The sequence below is a fragment of the Rhinoraja longicauda genome, chromosome 4 (assembly GCF_053455715.1).
Source record: "Rhinoraja longicauda isolate Sanriku21f chromosome 4, sRhiLon1.1, whole genome shotgun sequence".
Taxonomy (NCBI): domain Eukaryota; kingdom Metazoa; phylum Chordata; class Chondrichthyes; order Rajiformes; family Arhynchobatidae; genus Rhinoraja; species Rhinoraja longicauda.
Genome location: NC_135956.1, coordinates 11321516 through 11341466, shown reverse-complemented (window position 1 = coordinate 11341466; position 19951 = coordinate 11321516). Strand labels below are relative to the sequence as shown.

At 44.8% G+C, this 19951-nt stretch overlaps 1 protein-coding gene across 2 annotated transcripts in view; it reads left to right on the top strand.

Annotated features, from left to right (window-relative positions):
• Window positions 1-19951, top strand: part of rnf41l (ring finger protein 41, like) — a 33098-nt gene that overhangs the window by 958 nt on the left and 12189 nt on the right. Inside the window, exons 2-3 of one of the 2 annotated variants that reach the window (XM_078397180.1) lie at window positions 12974-13180; window positions 17318-17457. In XM_078397180.1, coding sequence (XP_078253306.1) covers window positions 12975-13180; window positions 17318-17457 — 346 coding nt within the window. In that variant the 5' untranslated portion in view covers window position 12974. Of the gene's footprint in view, window positions 1-12956; window positions 13181-17317; window positions 17458-19951 lie in introns of both variants that reach the window. The other variant, XM_078397179.1, reaches the window with a different exon arrangement.

Here is a 19951-nt window from a genome sequence, read left to right as displayed (position 1 = left end):
AATCCACCCTTTTTCTTATGCCACGCTACTTTGATTTATACTATTTCCTCCTTTTCTAGTGCTAGCAGCAGAGCCTTTGCCTCTCTATATTCCTCCTGCTGGTCATGCTGTGCTCTAAAGGCCATCATGGCGATGTCGTTCTTTGTCAGAGCTGCCTCTATCAATCGCTGAGACAACCCCCGTATGCAGGGAATGATGCAACATCCGAATAGACACAGCAACCCCATCATAACTATCACTGATGTTAGGGCTGATGTAAAGATGTGCTTCCATTTCCCAAACCAGGAGTCTAGAAACTTGGTCCAGGAGGTGTCTACTCCTGAGTTCTCGGCCAATTCGATAGACAGGGAGGTGAGACTCGCTAGGGCCCTTGACACGGACCCATCAGGAGCAGTGTTGTTGGGGATGAAGGTGCAACATTGTTCCCCAAACATTACGCACACCCCCCCCCTTTTTCAGCCAGCTGCATGTCCAAGGCCATGCGATTTTGCCAGGCCATTAGGCTGGTAGCTGTCAGTTGTTCCGCTAATCCTTCAACCGCATCTCGAGTGTAATTTATAAAGCGTTGTTGATTGTAGTATAGGTAGTTCCACATTTTTATTAATTGTGGACCACCAGAAGAGTATGGACTCAAAGCCAGCAGCTATCTGGTTTCTGGCTTTGAATTCATCGGGTACCCCTCTTGGCACCCCTATTGCATCTATATAGATGTGTGTGTCAAATGATCCTCTCACCTCTCTCCTTTGTCGTCGGCCTCCTTCATTGAGTTCGACCGCATGCTCTACTGCTATGGTGAAGGGCATCATTAGTTGTGTAAGGGTACAGGTTCCCGTCCATGACCCTGGTAGCCGGGGCCACAGGGTATCCTCTCCGCACCACCACCAGACATCGGCTCTACTGACTATCTGCTTTATCAGCCAGGAGCTACTGAACAGTGACCCCTGTTCCTCAGCTGTTATGTTATACGTCTGATTGCAGTTTAGCACCTCCCCCATTTCCTGTCCATCTGGGTTATATCTTGTATAGCACTCAAATCCTTCCTCCCAGAGGGGAATGGTGAATGGGGGAGGTCGAGGGTCTTTCCTTTGGCCCTTCGTGTTGTTGTTGCTAGCCGGGAATAGGTAATGGTAGCTCTGGCAGGTCTCATTCTTTGGTAGTATGGGATTCGTGAATAGTTGTAGTATACATGACATAGCCCCAGGTGTCCTACTCCAATTCAGGGGAAATGGCACTGGGACCAGCTGAGGCTTAGCTCCGGCGCAGGCGTAGCAATTGGTTTGTTACATACTTCTGGCCGTGTACATCATCCAGGTAAGCCAGGTGTTGGTTCCCTTTTCCCCTGTTGGTATTCCCTCCTCATATAATTGCATTAATTCTATCTCTCCTGTTACTATCATTATCTTCAAATCCTTAGGCTCATATTCCGTGGTGACATTGCTGACTACCGGTGGTGCTGGGGTTGCCCAGGGATCCCTACTCTGACTGTCATCTATCCGGAACATTTCCCCCTTATCCTCATATTTTACTATATATCCGTTCTACCTCTATTTCAAACCTCAGGCATGCGTCCTTCCCTGTTCTATCTGCACATATCCAATACCTACCACTTTCCTTTATTTGAACCCTCTGTATGCTTACATATACACATCCTGGCAATCCCTTGTTTGGATTTTGATATACTCTCCACCTATCAGTTTGATAGGTGGACTTATGCCACCCTTCTCTGGATGAAGTGAATACCTCGCGCCAATTTTTACAGGGGTGGGTGCATACATACATTCTATAAACACACCACGATTTTACTTTACATACATCAAATGGGATGGTGGTGGCCCTTCTATTCTGTGGTATAGTGATTTTTATACATGCTACATTACTCACAATCTGGGTAAACACCCAGCACCCGATCCACCAGCACGAAGTCTTCATTTTCCGTGCGGGGTTTTGGTGGATACCAAAGTCAATGGCTCCTTTCCTCCACGTACCGTCCACGGGCTGATATTGTCTGGTGGGGCCTCCACGGGACCCTTAAATCGACTTGCGTGTGTCCACCCTTTTTCTTTTGTTCGTACTGCTGTCTCGGTGGTTAATAACACAAGGTAGGGTCCAGTCCACCTAGGTTGCAACTTTTCTTCCTTCCACGTTTTTATTAGTACCCAGTCTCCAGCCTTGACTGAGTGAATCGGAAAATCCAGTGGCGGGCTCTGGGCCAGTAATCCTTTAGTTTTTAGTTCTGCAAGAGATTGGGATACTGCCAGTAAATAGTTTCTTAGGAATACGTCGTTCCCTGGTATTGTTGGGACCCCTTCTATCTTTCCTAAGTACGGGAGCCCGAATAACATCTCATATGGTGATACCCCTATGTCTTTCCGAGGTGCCGTTCGGATTCTTAACAAGGCTATCGGAAGGCACTTAGTCCAGGGGAGTCTCGTTTCCTCTATTAACTTGGTGATTTGGGTCTTCAAGGTGCCATTCATTCTTTCCACCTTTCCGGAACTCTGGGGATGCCATGGTGTATGCAATTTCCATTCAATTCCTAATGCTTCACATATCATTTTATGTGTTTTGGAGGCAAAATGGGTCCCTCTATCCGAGTCTATTGTTTCCACAATCCCATATCTGGGTATAATTTGCTCCAATAATACCTTGGCTACCGACTGTGAGGTGGCAGTTGCTGTAGGGAATGCTTCTACCCATCTAGTGAAATGGTCCACCACCACTAACAGGTATTTCCATCTCTGTATTTGGAGCAACTCGGTGAAGTCTATCTGTATTCTTTGGAAGGGTCTTATTGCTAATGGTTGTCCTTCTCCTGGGACTGCTCTCATGATTTTCTTGTTGATTCGCTGACATATTATACAACCCCCTATGACTTGTTTGGCCATGGTATACATCCCACGGCAAGCGTAGGTCCTGAGGAGGGTATCACAGAGGGCTTGGGTTCCCCAATGGCTTTGCCCGTGCAGCCTCCCTAATAACTCCCTTATAATTTCTTTGTTCAATAGCTGCTTTCCATCCGGTGTCCACCATTTCCCATTTGGGGTACGCCGGGCTCCCATTTCTCTCATGTGTTCCTGCTCTTTTTCACCAAAGATAGGTATCTTTTCCTCGGGTTCCCTTAAAGGTATCAGTGACATCATTTCTACCGTCTGATCTGTGGCTGCTCTCTTTGCCACCTCATCCGCTGCCCTATTTCCTCGGGCTTCCATGGTGTTACCCTTCTGATGCCCTGCCACATGTGCTATGGCTACCCGTTCTGGTTTCTGCAAGGCCTCCAGTGTCTGTCCTATCAATTGCTCATGCGCTAATTCTTTCCCCCCCGAGCTGTATCATTCCTCGCTCTTTCCAGATCTTCCCAAAGGTGTGTACTACCCCAAAGGCGTATTTTGAGTCGGTATACACTGTTCCTTCCTTTCCCTCCAATAGTTCCAAAGCTCTCATTAATGCGAATGATTCACAAGATTGGGCTGACCAACCACCAGGCAGCCTGCCACTTTCAATTTCCTCCCTAGTTTCCCCATTCACTATACCGTATCCACTATGTCTTTTTCCATCTATACATCTGGAGGACCCGTCTATAAACCACCGGCTGCCCTCAGCCAGAGGTTGTTCTTCCAAGTCTTCTCTACTTTTTGTCTATAAATCTATTATATCACTACAGCAGTGTTCTGGCTTCCCTGTCTCGTTTTCTCTTTCTTCGGGTGGGTACAGAAACTGAGATGGGTTTAAATTTTTGTCTGTAATCATGGTCAAATCGTCCTTTTCCATCAGGATAGCTTCATATTTTTAAATTCTAGAGTCCGTTAACCATCTGTTGGATTTCTGAGCCAATATTGTTCTCACCGTATGTGGGGTGGAGACCACCAAAACCCCCCCGAAGGTCAATTTCCTGCTCTCCTCTACTAGGACCGCTGTGGCTGCCACTGCCTGTATACAGACAGGCCATTCTCGTGATACTGGGTCCAATATTTTTGATAAAAATGCCACGGGCTGCTGGTTTCCCCCCCCCCCTCCTTTGAGTCAATACCCCGAAGGCTATCCCATTTTCCGCATTTACAAACATATGTTGGGCAAGGCGTTTCTCAGCCCTTCTAGGTCTCGGGTCGCCCAAGGAATATACTGGGTTTGTCCTGCCTTTTTCAAAAGTAATGGCATCATTCTCCCCCTCAGCTCCTGTCTCTCATTCACCATCTCCTGTTGTGGTTCTATCTGTATACTTTCCCACCTCATTCTTCTCTGGGCATACCCCTGGCTTTCCTTTCTTTTCTTTCCATATCTTTTTCCATCTCCCTTATCTCTATCTCTAAGCGCTTTATGGATGCCTCTATTTCCCTTCTACACTCCCTTGTTCTTTCCCCATCACTTTCTAATTCTGCTTCATTCTCACAGTTTTGCCTTCTCTCTGATGCCTGCTGAATACTCGCCTGTGTTTCTGTGTTGCTGTCTCCCTCATACTCCTCATTTGCTGCCTGACGGGTCCCATAAATCTTTCTGTCCCTGAGGTCCCTGAGGTCCTGCAGCCTTTCTCCTTCTATTCTAAACAATTTAAGTACGTCTAGTTCTTTTTCCTTTTTCGTTACTCGGGTTTCTGATTTATCCTTAGGCTTATAGTTCTTAATTAACACTCCCATTTCATCACACATGTTTATATCAAAATATAAATATATCAAAATTTATATCAAAATTTATATCAAAATTTATATCATATTTATATCATTCCGTGGGCCATTTCGTAACCAATTTTCTGTTCTTTTTTTTTCCATTTCTCAGAGTGTTTTTTTTAATATCCTCTTTGGATACGGGGAACTTCCAACTTAGTAGTTCAACTGCAGTTATTTTATTCATTGTATTCGTCTTATGTTATGTTAGTGCACTTGGTCAGTCAGTTTAAATGCAGTCCTTGTTCTCACTCCGTTCCGTTTCTATAGTCACTATGCTACCTATTACGCTATTTCTATCTTCTATAGTTCTACTATATTCCTTTAATATTTATTCCGAGGCATTGGCAAGCCTGTGATTCCTGCGATTCTTTCAGGATTTATTCTTCGCTTTCCCCTTACAAGCATAACAACTTTCCTCCAGATTAGGGGAAGCTTTTGAATTAACAAACACATTTAATGCCTGCCATACCCAATCCTCATCGGAGCCCAGTCGTGGCCACCAGACTGAACTCCCTTTGATCGGATATTTCTGCCACTCAAAATAACAGAGTTGAATCATTTTTGTCTTCTCCAATCCCTGGGTTTTTCCCTGCCCCCAATGGCTCAGCATTCGCCCCAACGGACTATCAGGCGGAATGCGGGGGTTGGGCTTACCGCCCTTCCCCTCCCTTTTGGGCTTTCCGTTTTCACTGCCCATCCTCCCGATCGGAATTCCCCTCCGATCTTTTATCCTCCCGATCAGAAATTCCCCTCCGATCTTTTATCCTCCCGATCGGATTTTTTTTTTTTCCCCCTCCGATCTTAGCTGTAATCGCCCGAGTAGTACTTAATAGTCAGTTTTCTTACCCGGGTCCTGTGCACAAGAATCACTCGATTTAGCTCCTCGCGATTTCCTGCTCCTCCCACTTGTTTCTCGAGTCTCTGGTCCAGGTATCACTCGCTCAAACCGCTGACGGCAAGCAAGGAGTCTGAGACCGCTGAACTCTTCTTCCGTATACTCCCGTCAGCCGGCCGGAGTGGCGATCCCGGACGAGCCCCCAAGCTTGTGAGATGCAAATGTGAGTGCTCACAATCACGATGCTCGAGACAATCTAGAGAAACAAGTATAGTTTATTTACAAGTCTATAGAGTTGGGTGTCTCCCCTGTCGAGACACACCGAGGTCGGGAAAATCCCTTCTTTTTATTCACTTCATTTTACAATTGTTACACCTTTAATTCCTCCCCTTCGGGCTCCTTCCAATCGGAGCACTGAGGTGCACAATCTACCATCACCGCCCCTGTTGCCTTCCACATCATACAGTAATATTCATTTATTTCATTAGGCAAGCGCAGTACAGAGTACTCTCTCCTAGCTCTCTGATTATTTTGGCCTTCCTCCCAGTTCTCTGATTATCTTCTAACACTTGTCCTTGGTCTGTCACCATTTGTTCTTACGGTTTTTTTCTCTAGCCGAGCACTGTCTGGTCAGTTATTTCTCAGGGTCGTATTGTCGAGTCAGCTATTTCTCAGGATCCGTTTTTTTAGTCAAGCATGGTCGAGTCAGCTATTTCTCAGGATCCTTAGTCTAAATCAATTATCCCTTTTTACCCCTCTCTCACTCCCCTTATCCTTAAACTGTGACCCCTTGTTCTGGACTTCCCCAACATCGGGAACAATCTTCCTGCATCTAGCCTGTCCAACCCCTTAAGAATTTTGTAAGTTTCAATAAGATCCCCCCTCAATCTTCTAAACACCAGCGAGTATAATCAGTTACAAACTCCCTAGCGTTTGAGGCCCTCTGAGGGGGCGATGTGAACTGTTTATGTATGTGCTGTTATGTTTGTGTGCCATAGTATAAGAAAATAACTGCAGATGCTGGTACAAATCGAAGGTATTTATTCACAAAATGCTGGAATAACTCAGCAGGTCAGGCAGCATCTCAGGAGAGAAGGAATGGGCGACGTTTCGGGTCGAGACCCTTCTTCAGACACTGTGTGCCATTGTATGTTCATTCTTAGTACCTGAACTGATGTACAGCACTTTGGTCAACGTGGGTTGTTTTTAAATGTGCTATACAAATAAAATTGACTTGACTTGAGTATAAAGAAGGGTCTCGACCCGAAACGTCGCCCATTCCTTCTCTCAAGCTGAGATGCCGCCTGACCCGCTGAGTTACTCCAGCGTTTTGTGTCTACCTTCGGTGTAAACCAGCATTTGCAGCTCATTTTGTCCGCTCCACTGCGAAATCTCCTCAAAGTGAGCCTACTTTGAAGTAAGACACAAAAAGCTGAAGTAACTCAGCGGGCCAGGCAGCAACTCTGGGGAGAAGGAATGAGTGACGTTTCGGGTCGAGACCCTTCTTCAGACTTTTATATGTCTCTTAAAATCTGATTTTGTCTGATTTTAAACCTGCATCTGCAGTTTCTTCCTACATATTTCTCGTACTTCTCTCCAATGGGAGTTCTGCAACACCTTCTCTCACTGCTCCCCCACTGTGATTCCTCCTGCTCTTGCATATCAATTTAATGTGGTGATGTTGAATGACTGAGTGTACCGAGCAGATACATTCATTTGCTCTATATCACCTTCTATATCTCTCGTTTCCCTCTTTCCCTTGATTCTCAGTCTGATGAAGGGTCTCGACCCGAAACGTCACCCATTCCTTCACCCCAGAGATGTGGTCTGACCCGCTGACTTACTCCAGCACTTGTGTCTACCTTCAATAATACACAGCGTTGATTATACATGCTTTACATTCCTAATATATATTAATTTAACTTGGTTACATTGAATGACTGAGAATGTACTGAGCAGATACATTCTGAATCAGTCTGAAGGGTCCCGACCTGAAACGTCGCCTATCCATGTTCTCCTGACCCACTGTGTTACTCCAGTACTTTGTGTCTATCTTTGGTGTAAACCAGCATCTACAATCATAGAGTCATACAGTGTGGAAACAGGACCTTCAGCCCAACTTGCCCACACCGGCCAACGTGCCCCATCTACACTAGTCCCACTTGCCTGCGTTTGGCCCATATCCCTCCAAACCAGTCTTGCCTGCCCCGATGAGTTACTCCAGCATTTTGTGTCTACCTTCGATTTAAACCATCATCTGCATTTCTTTCCTACACATTTTATCCATGTACCTATCTAATTGTTTTTTAAACATTACAATAGTACCTGCCTCAACTACCTCCTTTGGCAGCTTGTATACACCTACCACCCTTAAAAGTTACCCCTTGGATTTCTATTAAAGCATCTGCAGTTCTTTTTTTCTAGATAAAATATCTTCTGGTGTTTATATAACACACTATTCAATGGTCTTCATTGAAGATCACTGTTTCAATATGTAAAAAATCATGGGAATAGATCGGGTAGACACACAGAGTCTCTTGCCCAGAGTAGGGGAATCGAGAACCAGAGGACATAGGGTTAAAATGAAGGGGAGATTATCAATGACCCACGGCGGGTATGGCAAGGCATCCAGCACATCACCAACTACAAGACCAGCAACCGCACGACTGCCGACGGCGACGCCTCGCTGGCAGAGGAACTTAACTGTTTCTTTGCTCGTTTCGAGGTGAAAGCTACAGTGGCAGACATAACACCCTCTCCAGCACCTGACAGCAACACCTTCACTGTGCAGGAGTATGATGTTAAGCGCGTGCTCAGAGCAGTGAATCCCAGGAAAGCTGCAGGCCCCGATGGTGTGACGGGCAGAGTGCTGAGGGAATGTGCAGACCAATTATCTGAGGTCTTCACAAAAATCTTCAACCTGTCCCTTTTAAAATCCACCATCCCTCCCTGCCTGAAGTCCGCCATAATCATCCCACTGCCGAAAAAGTCTGTCATCAGCGGTCTTAACGACTACCGTCCGGTAGCACTCACACCGGTCATCACAAAGTGCTTCGAGAGACTGGTCCTGCAGCACATCAAAGCCAGCCTCCCACCCACCTTCGACCCACACCAGTTTGCCTACAGAGCAAATAGGTCTACAGGGGATGCCATCGACACTGCTCTTCACACTGCACTGACCCACCTTGAACACCAGGGGAGCTATGTGAGGATGCTCTTCCTCGACTTCAGCTCTGCCTTTAACACGGTCATCCCGAGCAGACTGGTCACCAAACTTTCCGACCTTGGATTTTCCCAAACCATCTGCCAATGGATCAAGGACTTCCTGACCAACCGCCCCCAGACCGTCAAAATAGGCCCTCACCTCTCCTCCACCATTACACTGAGCACCGGCTCACCACAGGGCTGTGTGTTGAGCCCCATCCTTTACTCCCTCTACACTCACGACTGCGCCCCCACCCATCCCACCAACACCATCATCAAGTTCGCGGATGACACGACTGTGGTTGGACTCATCTCAGAAGGAGATGAGACAGCCTATAGGGATGAAATCCAAAGGCTGGCAGCATGGTGTTCAGTGAACAATCTGGTCCTGAACTCCTCCAAAACAAAGGAACTTATAATTGACTTTAGAAAAACCAGTGGAGATTACGACCCACTCTACATCAATGGGGTCTGTGTGGAAAGGGTACCAGCTTTCAGGTTCCTGGGTACGCACATCGCAGAGGATCTTACCTGGTCTACCAACACCATCACCACAGTAAAGAAGGCACAGCAGAGACTCCACTTCCTGAGGATCCTCAGGAAAACCAACCTGCAGGAGAAGCTCATGTTGTCCTTCTATCGCTGCTCCATCGAGAGTGTGCTGGCATACTGTATAACCACATGGTATGCCAGCTGCTCAGAAAAGGACAGGAAGGCCCTTCAGAGGGTCATCACGACGGCCCAGAAGATCATCGGCTGCTCACTGCCCTCCCTGGAGCACCTGTTCAGCCTACGCTGCCTCAGTAGAGCAGGCAAAATAATAAAAGATCCATCCCACCCCGGCCACCGTCTGTTTGTTCATCTGCCCTCTGGTCGACGTTTCAGGTCGATCAAATCCCGAACAAACAGACTTAAAAACAGTTTTTACCCCAGGGCCATACGAGAACTGAACACTACCTTTGCACTAGGCAACACCGTTAAAAAATCTTGTACTTAATATAATTGTATTTAATTGTATTTATGTATTTATTTGTTTTTGCATTTATTGCATATATGTTTGTACGCACCGTCAGGATTGGCTATTTTTTAATTTCGTTGTACTCGTTGCAATGACAATAAATGAATATTATTATTATTATTATTATTATTAATAGGAATTTGGGTAACTTATTTACACAAAAGGTGGTGTGTGTATGGAATGAGTTGCCTGAGGAGGTAGTTAGGCCAGGTACTATCAGAACTTTTAAGAAACATTTAGACAGCTACATGGAGAGAAGATAGACACAAAAAGCTGGAGTAACTCAGCGGGAAAGACAGCATCTCTGGAGAGAAGGAATGGATGACGTTTTGGGTCAAGACCCTTCCCATTCCTTCTCTCCAGTGATGCTTCCTGTTCCGCTGAGTTACTCCAGCTTTTTGTGTTGGGGGGGGGGGGGGGGGGGAGCAAAAGACTGATTATAATCATGTACGGTCATAAATCTAATTTCCAGGGATTATGGGCTTGATTTCTGTAATCTTTCAGTTTATGACATTCAGTTTAGTTTATTGTCACGTGTATCAAGGTACAGTGAAAAGCTTTTGTTGCGTGCCAATCAGCAAAAAGACAATACATTATTACAATTGATCCATTTACAGTGTATAGATACAGGATAAGGGAGTAACGTTTAGCACAAGGTAATGCCAGCAAAGTCCGATCAAGGATAGTCCGAGGTATTTATTCACAAAGTGCTGGAGTAACTCAGCGGGTCAGGCAGCATCTCAGGAGAGAAGGAATGGGTGATGTTTCGGGTCGAGACCCTTCTTGTCGAGAAGGGTCCATCTGAAGAAGGGTCTCGACCCGAAACGTCACCCATTCCTTCTCTTCTGAGATGCTGCCTGACCTGCTGAGTTACTCCAGCACTTTGTGAATAAGTACCTTCGATTTGTACCAGCATCTCCAGTTATTTTCTTACACAAGGATAGTCTGAGGGTCATCAAAGAGTAGTTCAGCACCGCTCTCTGGTTGCGATAGCATTCATTCAATCTCTCATTAATTCAAAGTAACCACATTAAATTAATATACGCATGTTCCATCCAATGAAAATAACTCTTTTATTCTCTTCATATATATATACACCTTATTGCACCACATATCGTGTTGAATTGTATATTATTGTCATCCTGAGTAAAATAATTTCTTGTGAGTTATGTATTGTATTGATTAGTGACCACTGAATTGTGCTGGAGTCGTGCAGGTGGTCAAGGGGAGGGGGTGTCATAGAGTCATACAGCATGCAAACAGGCCCTTCGGCCCAAATTGTTAACGCCGACCAAGATACCCCATCTACACGAATCCCATCTGCCCGCGTTTGGCCCATGTCCCTCTAAACCTTTCCTATCCATATACCTGTTCAAATGTCTTTTAAATGTTATTGTACCTGCCTCAACTACCTCCACCAGCAGCTCATTCCATGTTTTATGATTCCCAGACATATTCTCAGTACTGCAGCATACGTCGTGTCCCCATTATAAAGCCCAGAGTACCATGACCATTTCGATTATTTCTTTGCAGCTAATTTGATCTTTCTACATGGTTCCCCAGCTCTCTTTGGATCTCCACATCTCCTAGATTTTCACCACCGAGAAAATATTATGTTCCAAAATAAAAACAACAAAAAATTCTAGAAACACCCAGCAGATGTTCCACACTGTATCACTCTATGACTCTAGATCAGGCAGCATCTGTGGTAGAGTCATCCTTGCAGACAAAGATGCCCCATCTAAGCTTGTTCTGTTTGCCTCTGTTTGGCTGGTATCCCTCAACCTTTCCTATTCATGTACCCATCCAAGTGTTTTTTTTAATGTCGATGAAACAAACTGATAACATTTTAGATTGAAAATATTTCCTGGCTGCTGTTATTTTTTGTTTTTACTTAAAATATTAATAATTGGCAGGTTTTTCTGTTTGCAAATATTTAATTCCATCCATTTTATAGTTGATGTGGATAACTATATTGAAAGACATAAGCAAGAGATTTTATGCATTTCTCAACGTGACAATAAACTGAACTGTACTCCATTCCTTGCTTTAAAACCAAAGCCTGATAAGGAGTCCAACATTGTACACAGAACTCAACTGGAAATTAACAGCAATTAACTACTCTATGAATAGTGAATGGCCTGGATAGAGTGAATGTGGAGAGGATGTTTCCAGTAGTGGGAGAGTGCAAGACAAGAGGTCACAGCCTCAGAATAACAGGATGTTCCTTTGGGAAGGAGATGAGGAGGAATTTATTTAGTCAGAGGGTGGTGAATCTGTGGAATTCATTGCCACAGAAGCCAGTGGATGCCAAGTCAATGGGTATTTTTGAGGCAAAGATAGATTCTTGAGCATAAATACAAAAAGCTGGAATAACTCAATGGGTCAGATAGCACCTCTGGAGAAAAGGAGTAGGTGATATTTCGGTTCGAGACCTTCAGTCTTGATTAGTACGGGTGTTGGGGGTTATGGGGAGAAGGCAGGAGAATGGGGTTCAGAGTAAAGATAGATCAGCCATGATTGAATGGCAGAGTAGACTTGATAGGCCGAATGGCCCAATTCTGTTTCTAAAACTTATGAACGTGTGGTATAACTAAGGTCTTATGTAATTATACCAAGACATCTTAACCCTTGTACTCAGTTATCATACAATAAAGGTCGCCATACGCTTTCATAATTGCATATCATCTCTCATGCCTCGTGTACACATATGGAGGATTCACTGCTGCCGGGAAATTTGGGAGTAACTTACATTTCTGGTATTGGCAAAATTGATTTATTTTAATTTGGCAATTAATGCAGTAAAAAAATTATACTTCAACATACAGTATTAGTTTGTCACAAATGTCTAATGTAGGTAACTACATGTGATTTCTGTTCTCTGTCAAATATCATTCCTCCTATTTCCTTGGCAGGTCAATAAATTGCCTTAAATACCAAGAGCTTTGATTTTATTTAATGATCTCTCAAGAAGGACTTAATCAAATGCTTTGTGGAATGCGTATCAGTTTCCCCGTAATAGCTAGTGAGTATTGCTTGTGTCTATCTTAACAGTGGGTAACCACAGGCAACAGAGGTTACTGAAATCATACCAAGCACAATCCTGTACCCTGACATCAGCCTGAAGTGTGTAAATCAAACTTGTTATCAATGAATTCAGAACAAAAAAAACAACCGACTTACTCAAAGTTAAAGCAAATAGTATTGATTGTTATCTGATTTTAACTTTAAATCTTAGTCTCCTTTCTGTACTAGAATGGGCTACGATATTGAGCGATTTGTAGGCTATGTGAATGAAGGGCTGTTGTGTTGCATCTGCCGCGATGTGTTGGAGAATCCATTGCAGGCTCCGTGTGAACATGCCTACTGCACGTCATGTATTCACGGGTGGCTCGTGCAGAACCACAACTGTCCTGAAGATCGGCAGACCCTGGACACGTCCATGCTTCAGCCACTGTTCAGGTAACTTTCCAAATCTCTATCTGAGTCATGGAGTCATTCAGCCTAGAAACAGGCCCTTCAGGCCAACATGTCCCCTCTACACTAGTCCCACCTGCCTGCGTTTGGCCCATATCGTTCTCAACCTGTGCTATCCAAATAACTAAGGTAGACTCAAACTTCTGGAGTAACTCAGCGGGATAGGCAGCATCTCTGGAGAGAAGGAATTCCTTCTCTCCAGAGATGCTGCCTGTCCTGCTGAGTTACTCCAGCAGTTTGTGTCTACCTTTGATTTAAACCAGTTTCTGCAGTTCTTTCCTACACATTCTATCCAAATACCTGTCAAGTGTTGTTTAAAAGTGGAGGAAGTTTTTACCTCAACCATATTTCTCACACTTGAAACAAAAACTCTCCTCACACCTCCTTTAATGTGACTACCTTTTGTTTTAAATCTCTGCCACTTGATTTTTCACCCTCTGATAAGGGAAATTGATGCTTCCTATTTGCACTATCATAGAACATGGAACCTTACGGCACTGGAACAAGTCCTTTTGCCCACAGGCTCTAACCTCTCGAGTCATAGAGTGTGGGAACAGGCTCTTCGACCCAACTTGCCCACGCTGACCAACATGCCCCATCTACACTAATCCCACCTGCCTGGCTTTGGCCCATATCCCTCGAAACCTATCCTATCCACGTACTTGTCTAAATGTTTCCAAAACATTGTGATAGTACCTGCCTCAACTACTTCCTCTGGCAACTCATTCCGTATACCTACCACTCTTGGTGTAAGTAAGTTGCCCCTTAGGTTCCTATTAAATCTTGCCCTCCTCACCTTAAACCTATGTCTTCTGGTTCTCGATTCTCCTATCCCGGGTAAAAGACTGTGCATTTACCCTGTCTTCCCCTCTCATGATCTTACACACTTTTCTATAAGATCACCCCACATCCTCCCGCAGGTATATTTTTCTGTTACACTTGATTAGAAATAAATTTCTTTAAGTAAATTGACATATATTTCCTCCAGAGGTGCCACTTGACCCGTTCAGTTACTCCAGCACTTTGCGTCTTTTTTTGTAAACCAGCATCTGCAGTTCCTTGTGTCCGCAATTTTCCAACAGTTTTATATTAATAGATAGATAAGCTCAGACAATGTCAACGGAAGGTAAAATATCTTGCCTAAGACTTATTTCAATAGCAAACAGATTTTTCTTCAAAAAGACAAAAAAAATTTCAGGAGCTGATATTCTTAAATGAATAAAATTGTTACAAAATATTTTTATTTGGATTACTGTCTTGGGAGACCTGAAGCTGGAATAAGATTTATAATCCAATTTATAAGTATTTAAACTTTTCAAGAAATTCTTAATTATAGAACTATATTTTGTGGCAGAGGCTCTATTCTGAGAAGAATGTTATTAATTACATGGGTTTTTGCCAAGTCAGTTAAAGATATTGTTTATTTTTCTTATAAACCCTATCCTGGTTCAAATCTTACCTCTCTGACAGACACCAGTTCATCTCCATTAACAACTGTAAATCCCCCACCGCTCCCCTCCCCCAAGTTGTCCCCCAAGGCTCAGTCCTTGGCCCCCTCCTCTTCATCCTCTACCTGTTCCCCCTTGGTCAATTAATCCGCCGTCATGGTCTCAACTTCCACTGCTTCGCCGATGATATCCAGCTCCTCATCTCCACCAAGTCAATCTCCCCCACCACACACTCTACACTGACAAACTGCATCACTGAAATAAAATCTTGGCTTCAATCAAATTTCCTCAAACTCAATTGCAACAAATCTGAAATCATCATCATTGGTCCAAAAACGCTCACCAAATCCACCCAAAACTTCATCCTCAACATTGATGGTCTCCCAGTATCCACCTCACCTCACATCCGGAATCTTGGAATCATCTTTGATCAAGCCCTCTCCTTCGACAAACACATCAAACACATCACAAAGACAGCCTTCTTCCACCTCAAAAACATTGCCCGTCTCCGTCCATCCCTCTCCTCCACAGCTGCAGAAACCCTCATCCACGCCTTCATCACCTCCCGTCTGGACTACTGCAACAGCCTCCTCTATGGCGCACCCTCAAAAACCATCAGTAAACTTCAATACATTCAAAACTCCGCTGCCCGTCTACTCACCCACACCCCGATCCGTGACCATATCACCCCCGTCCTTTATAAACTCCACTGGCTCCCCATCCCCCAGAGAATCCAGTACAAAATCCTCCTCATAACCTACAAAGCCCTCCATAACCTGGCCCCATCCTACCTGACCGACCTCCTCCACAGGCACACTCCCACCTGCACCCTCCGCTCTGCTGCTGCCAATCTCCTATCCCCCCACATCCGGACCAAACTCAGATCCTGGGGGGACAGGGCTTTCTCCATCGCTGCTCCCACCCTATGGAACTCACTACCCCAAAACGTTAGAGACTCCTCTACACTCACCACATTCAAAACATCGCTGAAGTCTCACCTGTTCAGTACTGCCTTCAACCACTGAAGGTCACCTCACCTTCTGTCTCCTTTCTCTGTTCGTTTATTTATTTACTTATTTATCTATTTATTAATTTCCCTATGTTCTCTAAATCTCTGTAAAGCGTCTTTGAGTATATGAAAAGCGCTATATAAATAAAATACATTATTATTATTATTATTATACCATCAACAGAGATACTGCCAGGGTCCGGTGTTATATTAATATACTTTTATTAAACTTGTATGCCATTCCTGAAGCACAAAATAGAATTTGTAAATTTTTTAAAGTAAGTAAATCGCATCAACTCTACATCTGATTTCTGATATTTTGTAACAGTAACTTCTGTAATCTTCATGGGGCAAAATACTTCAAGGCACAAGACTGGAGCATTAACAAACTATATTTGATTCTCAGCTATGCAAGGAGATAATAAGACATAATCAAAAGTGTTAGATTTTAAGGGACATCTTAGAGTCCCTTAGAGCAAGGAAACAGGCCCATCTTGCCCATGTCGACCAAGATGCCCAATCTATGCGTCCGAATTGCCCGCTTTTAGCCCATATCCCTCCAAACCTTTCCTATCCACGTACCTTTCCAAATGTCTTTTAAATGTTATAAGAAAATAACTGCAGATGCTGGTACAAATCGATTTATTCACAAAATGCTGGAGTAACTCAGCAGGTCAGGCAGCATCGAGAGAGAGAAGGAATGGGTGACGTTTCGGGTCGAGACCCTTCTTCAGACTGAAGAAGGGTCTCGACCCGAAACGTCACCCATTCCTTCTCTCTCGAGATGCTGCCTGACCTGCTGAGTTACTCCAGCATTTTGTGAATAAATCGTCTTTTAAATGTTGTTATTGTACCTGCCTCAATTACCTCCTCTCGCAGTTCGTTCCATACACCCACCGTTCGCTGTGTGAAAAAAAAATGCCCCTCAGGTTCCTATTAAATCTTTCCCCTCTCAACTTAAATCCATGTCCCCTTGTTCTTGATTTCACTGGGCTAAGCTATGGAACTCCATCCAAAGAACACGTTTCAGCAAAGTATCTAATGCAATTCAAGAAGGTGTCCCTACCATCCCTGGAAGCGATTAGGGGTGGTCAATAAATATTACTGTACCTGAAATACTTCCTATCACAACTATACACAGCAAAAAAAAATCTTAGAGTTTACAGAATTAATGCTGGTTAGAGACCTTGGAAGATTTTAAAACAAGCATAAGAATTTTAAAGATGCTAGAGTAACTCAGCGGGACGGGCAGCATCTCAAAAGAGAAGGAATGGGTGACGTTTTCGGTCGAGACCCTTCTTCAGACTTTGAAGAAGGGTCTCGACCCGAAACGTCACCCATTCCTTCTCTTTTGAGATGCTGCCTGTCCTGCTGAGTTACTCCAGCATTTTGTGTCTATCTTCGGTGTAAACCAGCATCTGCAGTTCCTTCCTACACAAACAAAGTTAATGTTTCAGGCTTCATCAGCACTGGAAAAATAAAAAGAGAAAAATAAACTGCAGTTCCTTCCTACAGGTGAGAATTTTAAAGTTGAGGAACTGCTTAACTGCTCCACAGTTTTATGTTAGAAAATTGTGTGTTTCCTCAGTGAAAATTGCTTTATGTACGACCAAATAGAAAAAGAATAAAGAAGTTCACTTCTCTTTTTATATTTTTTTATAACAGATATATGCGAAATGATTTGAATCGTCTTCAGATCTGGTGCAAAAACAGGCAGCATGGCTGTGAAACGGTCTGTTCTTTAGAAGCAATTGACAGACATGAAAGGGAGTGTGAATTCAGCCAGGTTCCTTGCTTAAATCCTGGTGAGTGTAAAGCAATAAAAAATGACATCGGACCAGAATTACCATTAAGTAGAGCAGTCTTCAATTATGGTTTTAAATTGTGTAGGAAGGAACTGCAGATGCTGGTTTAAACTGTAGACACAAAATGCTGGAGTGTCTCAGCAGGACAGGCAGCATCTCTGGAGAGAAGGAATGGGTGACGTTTCAGGTTGAGACCCTTCTCCAGTGTCTATGGCTTTTAAATTGTTTTTCCTAACTAATTCCCATTTAATTGATTGAAATTTTACAGGAAGATTTTACCGCTAGAGAGTAGACGTTATGCTGATTGGTTCTGAGTGCAATCTAAAACAAAATAGATCTTAATTGTGATTTCATATAAAAACAAAATGGGGGTCCAGAGGGATATATTTCTTGAACTGACTTTTATCAGGGATAAAATGGAATAGATCTTGAGAATTAAAAAATATATATGTTTTAACCCACATATACTTCGTTGATTTTATTTCCATCTCAGCTTCTAAATTATCGTGACTGATGAATTCTATGCTGTTGGGCCGTGACCTCTGGTGGGTAAAACTAGTTTTAACACAAATTTGATTTGAAGATCTTAATATGGAGATTTTAGTTTAGTGTATTGAAGTTGGAAGGTCATGTTACAGTTACATAAGATGTTGGTGAGGCCACATTTAGAGTATTGGGTTCAGTTTTGCTCACCATGTTGCAGGAAAGATGTTGTCAAGCTTGAAAGGGTTCAGAGAAAATTTAGCAGGATGTTGCCAGGACCCGAGGGACTGAGCTATAGGGAAAGATTGAGTAGGTTAGGGCTTTATTTTTTGAAGCGCAGGAGAATGAGGGGTGATCTTATAGAAGTGTGCAAAATCATGAGAGGAATAGATTGGGTAAACGCACAGAATCTTCTGCCTAGCATAGGGGAATCGTGAACCAGAAGACATAGGTTTAAGATGAGGAGAGAAAGATTTAATAGGAACTTGACGAGTAACTTTTTCACATCTTGGGTGGTGGGTGTATGGAACGAGCTGCCGGAGGAGGTAATTGAGGCAAGTACTATCGCAATGTTTAAGAAACATTTAGACAGGTAGATGGATAGGACTGGCTTAGAGGGATATGGGCCAAATGCAGGCAGGTGGGACTAATGAAGATGGGACATGTTGGCCAGCATGGACAAGTTGGGCCAAAGGGCCTGTTTCCACGCTGTAAGACTCTATGACTTTAATAACCCTATTGCTAAACCTTTTGAACTTAAGTCACCCCTTTCCTCACAAATATTTGAGTATGCTTCGGCCTACCATATCTCCTCCAACTTTCTGGGTTTTAAAAAATCTGTCCATTCTGAAGAAAGGTCCAGACCCAAATCGTCAACTCCAGAGGCGCTACCTGACCTGCTGAATGTCTCCAGCACTTTGTGTCCTTTTGTGTAAACCAGCATCTGCAGTTCCTTGTTACTACAATTGGGTTTCAACAGTTCAACAGAGCTTTATTTGTCATTCGCTACCAAGGTACCGAACGAAACTGCATAGCAGTCACACACAAAAAAGAACACAAGACACATGACCCCAACACAAACGTCCATCACAGTGACTCCAAACACCCCCTCACTGTGATGGAGGCAACAAAAGTTCCACTCTCTTCCCCACGCCCACGGACAGACAGCTCGTCCCCGACCGACCCGCACAGTCCCCGCAAGGGGAAGGAAGTCCCCGCGGCCGAGTCGCACCGGGCGTTGAGACGTCTCGCGGCCGAACCGGGCAATGGAAGGCCCCGCGACCGAGCCGTGCGCAGCTAAGTCCCGCGGCCGAGCCGCACCAGGCGATGTTAGGCCCCGCGGCCAAGCCGCACCGGGCGATGGAAGGCCCCGCGGCCAAGCCGCACTGGGCGATGTTAAGTCCAGCGGCCGAGCCGCACCAGCAATGAAAAGTCCCGCGGCCGAGCCGCGCCGGGCGATGTTAGGCCCCGCGGCCCGGGCACTGTTAAGTCCAGCGGCCGAGCCGCACCAGCGATGTTAGGCCCCGCGGCCGAGCCGCACCGGGCACTGTTAAGTCCAGCGGCCGAGCCGCACCAGCGATGTTAGGCCCCGTGGCCGAGCCGCACCGGGCGATGGAAGGCCCCGCGGCCAAGCCGCACCGGGCACTGTTAAGTCCAGCGGCCGAGCCGCACCGGGCACTGTTAAGTCCAGCGGCCGAGCCGCGCCGGGCGATGTTAAGTCCAGCGGCCGAGCCGCACCGGGCGATGGAAGGCCCCGCGGCCGAGCCGCACCCCTCGCCGTGAGGAAGAGACCTAAAAGAGAAAGGTTTCCCCCACCCCCCCACCCACACCACCACCCCCCCACCCACACCACCACCCCCCACACATACACAACCAAAAAAAAAAAAAAAAAACATCCCAACACCGACACACAACAAAAAAAAAAGGAAAAAAGACGAACAGACCGCTAGCGAGCCGCAGCCGTTAGGCGCCGCCACTTCCGCTCCATTTACAGCACCCTCCATAATGCTTG